Source organism: Nycticebus coucang, chromosome 14 (assembly GCF_027406575.1).
Source record: "Nycticebus coucang isolate mNycCou1 chromosome 14, mNycCou1.pri, whole genome shotgun sequence".
NCBI classification, from domain to species: domain Eukaryota; kingdom Metazoa; phylum Chordata; class Mammalia; order Primates; family Lorisidae; genus Nycticebus; species Nycticebus coucang.
Window position 1 is genome coordinate 67,771,469 of NC_069793.1, and position 9,033 is coordinate 67,780,501.

Here is a 9,033-nt window from a genome sequence, read left to right on the forward strand (position 1 = left end):
TGTGAACATCACAGCCCCCACTGAGGCCAGATTCCTATGTCTCACTATCATACCAACCTTCTTTCCCATAGCTCGCTGCCTTCTCCCAGCCAGGCCAGTCTTCCTCGATATCACCTCAGGGCCACTTAGGCCTCGGGCTGGGATACAGACATGAAAGTGGCTCAGGAGGTTGGAGGAGAGAATGGAAAGCAGGAGGGAGAGGCAGAGGTTCTCACAGGGCCTTGAGAGCAAAGCCAAGCCAATGGAAAGCTTTAAACTGGAGAGGAAGTGACTAGGTTTGCATTTTAGAATCATCACTGTGGCCACAGAAGGAGGGATGGAGAGTTGACAGGAGGACAGGGCTCTGCTGTTGAAGCAGAGAGACCAGGAGAGGCTGCTGTAGTCATCCTGCTTTGAACTGATGCTGGACTGGGACTGATGGCCTGGACCACACTGGAAGCAGCACCAAGGGGCGGAAGTACAGATCTGAGTGACATTCGGTAAGTGCAGTGGGTGAGCTTTGTGACAGATCAGATAATGGGCAGAGAGGGTGAAGGAGCAGGCAAGGATGGGTGTGCAGCTTGGAACTGAGCCTGTGTGGTAAATGTGGAACACTTGGCACGGTGGGCAGCAAACGTCCTTATTAGTGATACAGTGGGCCCCCTTGTCCATGGGGGTACGGGCCAAGGCCCCCAGTGGATGCCTGAAACTGTGCAAACCTCATAAAGACTATGTAGTAATATTTTTTATGAAAGTTACTTATCTCATTAACATTATTGGTTCCCAATAGAATAGAAGATTCACTCTCACTACAGATCTTAGCAGCCTTAGTATATGATTTTTTTCTTTCCTTAAAGTTTCACTTAAAGGAAGCATTTTATGGCTTCTCTAGCAGATCTAATTGGCAGCATCACTACCCCTGTGCAGCGGAGCCCTTATGATGTAAAATAAGGATTCCTTGAACACAAGCTCTGCCATACCACACTAGTCCACAATAGTGGGTCTGATAAGCAAGATGGATAGTTACGAAGTGACTGACTAATGGGCCGGCAGCACACACAGCATGGAGATGCTGGATAAAGGTATGATTTATGTCCTGAGTAGGACAGAGTGGGGTGGTGAGAGATTTCATCACCCTACTCAGAATGGCATGCAATTTAAAACGTATGAATTCTTTATTTCTGGAATTTCCTATTTAATATTTTTGGACTGAGGTTAACCACAGGTAACAGAGACCAAGGAAAGCAAAACTATAGCTAACAGGGGAACTGCGCTAGTAATATTACTACTTCCTATTATTCATTTATTGAGCTTTTTGTGTATCAAGTACTATATACATCCAAGAGCCTGGTACATGACTTAAATTAAGACATAGTTCTCATCCTCAAGGAGCTCACGGTCTAATGAAGACAGATGGATAGAATACAAATAATTTGAGAGATGCTATGATAGTGGGAGCATAGAGTCTTCAGCAGAGGCTTCTCTGAGAAGACGGCTGAGCTGGATCTCAGCAGTGTTAACAAGGCCCAGGCGGGAAAGGGCTTCATAGGCAGCAGGAGCTACATGCAAAGGTGCAAAAGTGAGAGTGGACGTGCTTCACATAGGACACTGAGGTGGCTGTGCTATGCTCAAAAGCCAGTTTCGATGCCAGCTGCTCTGTGAAGCTGCCCTAACCTTCCAGGCCACTGGCCTCTCCTGAAGAACTGAGATCAGTCCTTTGTTACGAGTCTCATCACAGTGGATTAGAAGTAATTTATTAAGTGGGTTTTTCTTCCTTACTAAACTGTGAGCTTCTTGAGAGCAAGGATCAGATCTCATTAATTTTTTAAAAATTTTTAAATATTTACTTATTTATTTATTTGAGACAGAGTCTTACACTGTCACCTTGGACAGAGTGCAGTGGTGTGATCATAGCTCATGGCAACCTCGAATTCCTGGGCTCAGGTGGATTCTCCTGCCTCAGCCTCCTTAGTAGCTGGGACTACAGGCACCTGCCATAACACTTGGCTATTTTTTTTTTTTTTGAGCTAGAGTCTCAAGCTGTCAGCCTGGGTAGAGCGTTGTGAAGTCACAGCTCACAGCAACCTCCAATTCTTGGGCTTAAGCGTTTCTCTTGCCTCAGTCTCCCAAGTAGCTGGGATTACAGGTGCCCGGAACAACACCCGGCTATTTTTTGGTTTGGTTGGGCCCAGGCTGGATTCAAATCTGCCAGTGTATGTAGCTGGTGCCTTAGCCGCTTGAACTATAGGTGCTTAGCCAACTTGGCTAATTTTTCTATTTTTAGTAGAGACTGGTTCTCAACTCACTTAGGCTAGTTTCGAATTCCTGAGCCACTGAATCTGCCCTAGTATTTGTTTTAAATGTATTCCTCCCAAAAGTAAAGATCTCATTACATTTTATGCTCCATGCAGAGTCTACACAAAATTAGTGCCTGATAAATGAAATCAATAATGAAAAAATGGAGTTAACAATTTCATTATAGGAAAGGAGGACCACATCTCTCTTAGCACTTTTACCTTGCCACCTAACAAGAATTAGTTTTAAACTTTGACCTCCCCTTTCCAGTTCCCTGCCATATGAACTGTCAAATCACCTGCCAAATCAAATAACCCCATGTACAAAAAGATCAGGAGCCTGGGGCAGCAAAGGGGATGAGCAATTCCATGGTCTTCAAAATTTCCAAACTGTCTCCATTCAAGTTCATCCCACAGTCTGACTTGAAACTCTCACACTCTGATAAAAGTCTTGTCAGGGATCAGGTAGGAGTGGGTAGTACGGTTGGAAATTCTTCCAGTAGGAGGCAAAAAGATGACCAGAAAGAAGCTTCTGGGCTTGGAGGGGAAACTGGATAAGGCCATGAAAATGGCACCAGGAAAGACTGGCATGAGAGGAGAGAGGTCTGGAATTATGGCTGGCCTGTCCCCAGCCTGCAAAAACTCAGGAAACCTGAGTGAGCCAGGCTGCTCAGGAATGTGAAAATGTTTACATCTCTGCCCTCACAGCCATACTTTATTTATTTATAGACCTCTCTTCGCACAAACAAACTTGTTCCCCTCTGAGACACCAGCTCTGCTCTCGACTCTGGCACCGACAGGGGAGGCCTCTTAAGGGAATCAGAAGAGAAACCTCAGATCCTTGGTGGTGCAGCTGTACAACCTAGGGAAAGGGACTGCACTTCTCTGAAACTGACTTTCTCATCTGGCACGGACAGATGTTCAGGAGCATACATGAGCCTCAAGGTAGAGAAGTGTGGATCAGGACAGGCAGCTCTGTTACCTGCTAAGGGGCAGAGGATTTGGATGGGATTGTTTGTATTCTATTCCGCCTTGGACACATACAAGTTAGACTCAGAGACGGATTCCAGTCCTCTTATTTTACAGATGTGGAAACTGAGCCTCAGAGAAGGATTGGACTAGCCTAAAATCACCAATTCGTGTCAGCGCAAAGTTCAATGCCAGTCTTCAGATCTGGAGAGGATGCTTGTAGGGACATCCATTCTCCTAAGGGGAAGACTAAAGAAATGGCTTCAACTTGCAAGCAAAATGATTCAGGTGAGACATGTGGAAGAACTCCTGAGTACAAGAATGAGCAACAGAAGAAGGCTGTGGAAAGCTGAGAGGCAGGGAATGCCTGAAATGATCTCCGTGCTACACCTCCCAGGGGCACTACTCTCACACCAGGCCTTTTCTTCTGGATTCACAGTCCTTCTCCAAGAGCCTGGTGCCCTGGTCACTGGCTGAGGGAACTTGAGAGGCCAGTCCTGGAACAGGTGCAACAGCTGGAGCAACTGTGCAGCTGTTGCCCGGCTCCAGCTCCAGGTCAGCAGCCTGCAAGCTAGTGAGTGAGGCAGAGACCTCTACTGGTGGGAGAGCAGAGGTGCAGGACAGCCTGGGGCTGGACTTCAGGTCTTCACTCAGGTGCCTCCCATGGCCTCACGCACATGTGGACAGGTGAACCGGGATATGACTAAACTGCGTAGCAGGGCAAGGTCCCTACTGGCGGGTCTCCCACTACACCCACTTCCCCGGGCCCTCTAGGCCCTTTCTCCTGGTGTCTGAGAGTCCATCTATCCATTCCTTCCTGGCAGGGCAAGAGTATCTACATTGTCCCAAAGGCCTTTTCCAAAGGCCAGAGTGGACTAAGGATCACAGCAACAACATCTTCAGATCCTAGAGACTTAGAATCATAGGATGTTAAAGCTAGAAGGTACCCAGTGATCATCCACTTGAGTCCAACCGTCTGACTCCACAGGTGGCAAAACTGAAAGCAGAGAAAGGCAACTTGTCCAGGGTCACAGTGGCAGAGCCCTGACTTTCCGACTCCAAGCTTACCCTCAGTACCACATCATACCATGGGGAGCTCCCTTCTTGCTCTATGCTTGCTTCTAAAACCAGGGACTCCATCACCTAGGAACAAATGTTTCAATTTCCACAGTACACAAAACCCTTGAAGAAAGAACAGAGGGATTGATGTTTTTACTTGGTAACTAACTCTCTGTTAAAAGCAGGATTGGTCGGAGGGAGGAAAGAGAAAGCAGAAGCATGCTGCACACTGAAAAGGGCCAGCTAGGGCTGAAGGACACAAAGGAGAGGAGCTGAGAGAATCAGGGGAAGAGCACTGGAGAGGGAGTTGGAAAATTGGTCAGCTTTTCGCTCCACAGAGTGGGTGAAGGGTCCAGAGTGACCAGTCTCACGCATGCCTGTGGTCGGCCTGGGGGGCTCAACCAGTACCAGTCTAGGTAAGGGGTCTAACCTGGGCCTGGTATTGGGGTTCAATCTGTGGTCAAGGTTGAAGGATTAAGGCTCAGCTTGTGGCTGGAGTTGAAACTCAGTCTGGATTGGTATCAGGGCTCAATCTATGGCTGGAAATAGAGGCAAAGACAGAATCAATGTTGTTTGCATAGCCTTGTACTTGAACTAAGGAGCAAGCTGCCACCTGTGCCCATAGGCCCTTGACATTTTGCAGGGCTCAGCCACCTCAAGAGCCTGACACTGCACAGATGAGAATTTGTGTCTCTTGGCACTGTGTCTGAAAGCACCTAAGATGTCACCAAGAGATTGCTCGCCTCCATCAGGCTTGAGATCTCTTTTAAACTAAAATGAAGGCTTTTGTAAGAGACATTCAAGTAGCATCCTGGCAAATTGTTTCCAGATTAATACACTGTCAGCACTAGACAGAATGAGGCTCAGAGTAGGGAATCTGCTGGGTGACCTTGGGCAAGTCACTCCTTTCTGGACTTCAGTTTTAACCTTAGGGATGGGTGAATTGATGACTAGAAGCAAATGATTTTCAAAGGCTCTTCCAGCTCTGACATCCTAGAATCTTAACATTCTCCACTGAATGCCGGTCCAGCTTACCTTAACTCAAGTTGGCTCCAAGTCTTTTTCTCACATGTCTGGAGCTCTATATTTATGTGACTGTAGGGAAGATGGAATATTGGCAAGGCCTATTGAGAGGTGCAGAGCTGAAGGCCAGTGGAGGTATGGAGGAGGGGAGATCAGAGTGCATCATGTCATCGAACAGAGTTAACTGGAAGAGGTGTGACCTAAGCAAGGCCATGAGGGGCTGACAACGTATAGGAGGCAAGAAGGAGGGGTGTGGATACTTCCTGAGCAAACAGGCACAATACTCTGGTTCTAGGACACCTTCCAAGATGTGTCAATAACAACTGAGGAAAACCCTGGGGGCTAAGAACAAGGTGCCAAGTGGAAAGGAGGCAGGCAAGGAGGGTGTCCTATGTAAAGTCTCTTTTAAGCAACAGCAGGCAGGTGTTAAAAGGAAACCCCCAGGGTTCAAGGAGGGGGAGGAGACATTTACTGAGTACCTGGCATTGTTCTGGCACTTTCTGTGCTGGTCACTTTAACACTTTACCTCCTTTAATCCTCCCAAGAACCCTTTGGGTTCCAGATTTAGTATCTGTGAAGAAGTTGAAGCTCAGAGAAGTTATGACTTTTAAGAAGCCACACAGCACATATAAGGGGCAGAGCCAAGACTTGAACCCAACCCTGAGCTCTTTCCATTACTCGTTCCTAAGGACTTCCATGTTGCTGGCAGGCCAGAGACAAGAAACAAGACAAAGAAAATCTAGCACCATCAGCTCCAGAAAGCCACATGCATTAGAAAGACATGGATGGAGCTGAGCGTGGAGAAGAAAGAGCACTGCTCTGGGAGCTGGGAACCTGGAGTCTTAATCCCACACTCTGCCCCGTATGATCTGGAGCAAGCCACTGCCCTTCCTTGGCCTCAGTTTCCTTATTGGGTACTGTATTTGATTTGGGTTTGAATTAAGCTCCTTCCTTTTCCTTAAGACAATCTTGGGTTTGGTTTCCTCTCCTCACAGCATTCCAAGAGATTGGCAGGAGATGGGGTGCAGGATCACCAGCCTATTGTGAGGGCAGTGAGGAAACTGAGGTTCAGTGAGATTATATAACCTGTGTGAGGTTATACTCCATCTAAGCAGAAAAGCATGAATTGGGAAACTGCTATTTTTTGAGAGGCAATCATGCATTAGTCTTGTGCTTGATGATTTACCTTTTTTCTCTAATTTAATTTTATGAACAGTCCTGGTATTTTTGCTTCTATTTTATAGATTAAGAAATTGATGATCAGAGAAGTGCTGTCAATGCCTGCCTCTCATGAGCTTGTGTCATCCAGGCTGGGGAGATGAAGACCCTGGTGTCTCTCTGTGTCCTCCCAGAGACTCACAACACAATTTCAGGATTCCTGCCAGACCCTGTGCGGCAGGAGGCAAAACCAGACAATTTGGATTTAAAGAGTTGTGGCTTTGGATGGCTAAAATTTGCAGAGTTCCTTCTCCCTGCTCAAGTTTTCTCACCTGTACAATACAAGTGATAATACCCACTTCATTAGAGTGTTAGGAGTAGGGAAAGAGATAAAGGAAGGGGAAGATTATCTTAGATAGCTCTCCTTTCTTTTCAAGAACACTTCCCAAATGCAAAAGCCTTTTCTTCCTGAGCACATCCCTTACATGCCGCGGAACAGACCAGACTCTTTTAGAAATAGTAAGCACCCCCACCTCAAAGCAAGCGCTCTGGCCTCCCCTCCTTTACCCTCAGCGCTCTGCATCTTCAGGTCCAAGAGGGCAGCTCCCTCTCGTTCTGAGCCTTGCCAAGTTCTCGCCGACCTCTCAAACTCACCAGCCCGCACTGGTCCACAGAGTCGTCTCCACCCCTCCTGCCACAGGTGCTGCCTGGACGGCTGTCAGGACAGTTTGGGGTCCCACGTCCTGGCGCCTTCCCGCACATCCCAGGGCCCGCATCCCTCTTCTGCCCACCCAGCCTCCCGCTGTACTTACGGGCGCGAGCGTGGGAGTCCAGGGGGAACCAGAGCAGCGCGAGTCCCAGCAAGGAGGAGAGGACCCTCACCTCGGGAACCATCCTTCCTTTCCCCAGGGTCAGGCCGGGCACCGAGCCGGGAAGGGAGGCGGGAGAGTGAGGCGAAAAGGACACTGAGGCACGGGGGCACAAATCACCCGGCAGACCCAGGGAGGGACGCTGCTAAAGGAGCAGCGTCGAGAAGAAGCTGGCGAGGAGAAAAGGAGGGCAGAAAGGGAGACCTCAGGTGGGAATAAAAGAAAGGTGTAAAGAGAACAGGGAGGAAAGGAGCGAGAGAGACGGAGGAAGGGTCCGGGAGGAGGGAAAAGCAATCAAAGACAGGGAGAAAGTGCGAGGGAGAGAAGAAAGAAGGGCGAGGACGGGGTCTGCAGAGCGCGCGGCGCCGGGCGAGGCGCGTGGGCTCGAGGCGGCCGGAGCCCAGCGCGCGCGGAGCTCGGGGCGGGCCGCGGGGGCCTGGGGCCCGGCGGGGCGGCGGTACCGGCGGGGCGGCGGCGCGGCGGCCGCGGGGCGAGGCTGAGCTCCGGCGGACTGTGCACGCCAAGGGCGCCAGGAGCCGCGCTCGGGCGCATTTGTACTTTGCCGCGGGAAGAAGGCAGCCCGGCCTGGCGCTGCCCTAGCGCTGGCGCCTCCTCTGGGGCACCGCGAGCTCGGTGGATTGGCCACCCGAGAAACAGGCCCACTTTTCCCCTCCTCTCACGTGCGGGTCTCTGGGACCGACGCTCCAGGCGCCGCGCCGAGTTGGGGGCGAGGGAGCTGGGGTGGGGGAAGGGGCCACCGGGCCACGGGTTTAACTCCTGACTCCCCGCGACGCCCTGAGTGCTGGAGGCTAGAGCCAGGTTAGACTTCAGGTAGGGAAGGGTGAGCCGTCGGGTGACGGTGAGGAAGCCGCTGCGGGAACGGGAAGGCCCGAGGGAGGATGCTCCCTGGTATGTGCCCAGAACTCAGCACAAGGATAGAATTAGGACCCTTACCATTCTTAAATTTGTAGCCTTGAGCATGTCACCTCATGCTGCTTCCCCAGCTCTAATATTAGGTATTTCAATACTTCAAAATAGCTTTAATTTCTTCCCACAATTGTTGAGAAGATCAAATGAGATAATGAATCTCGAAGCATTTCAACCTCAAAGAGAAGAATTCCTAATTCCAGGTGCCTAAAATGCCAGTTTCCCTCTGTCTCTGCTCATTCCAGCCATGCACCATCCATCCCCAGGCTGGAAGTCAGCCCAGCAGTGGTTCTCAACCTTCCTAATGCCACTAATGTATTTTCCTTGTTACAAAGGGGTGGAGACCCAAAGGTTGAGAATTGCTGGAGAGGGATCCTTTGCTTTTTTCCTGGAAGTTTTCCCCTGCTTTCCCTCTTCCCACTCCCAAAACAAGACAGATCTCTCCTTTGCCTTGACCTGTGAGGCCTCCATCTCTCTGAGAGTGAAGACCTCGTTCAGTCACCTTAGGGAGAGGTAACTGTCAAAGAGGTAACTGTCAAAGGACTATCTTTCCCACCAGAAAGTGAGCTCCCCAAGGGCAGGGTCCTGATACCCTCATACTTTATGTTGAATGAGTGCTTAAACTAATAGGGCGTGGAGGAAAGAACAATCAGCTCTGTTCAGACCCAAAACACCCAAGCTCTTAAGTCAAAAGGGCAGAGCCATTGTCCTGGCTTTATCCCTAACTTGCTGGGCCACTTTGGGTAAATATATCC

General features: G+C 49.6%; 1 protein-coding gene across 2 annotated transcripts in view; it reads right to left on the reverse strand.

The window, feature by feature from the left end:
- The window catches only part of CHRDL2 (chordin like 2), a 31,955-nt gene extending 24,184 nt beyond the window's left edge, over window positions 1-7,771 (reverse strand). For both annotated transcript variants that reach the window (XM_053561364.1, XM_053561363.1), the window contains exon 1: window positions 7,295-7,771. In XM_053561364.1, the coding sequence (XP_053417339.1) occupies window positions 7,295-7,376 (82 nt within the window). In that variant the 5' untranslated portion in view covers window positions 7,377-7,771. The remainder of the gene's footprint in view (window positions 1-7,294) is intronic.
- Window positions 7,772-9,033: the final 1,262 nt, after the last annotated feature.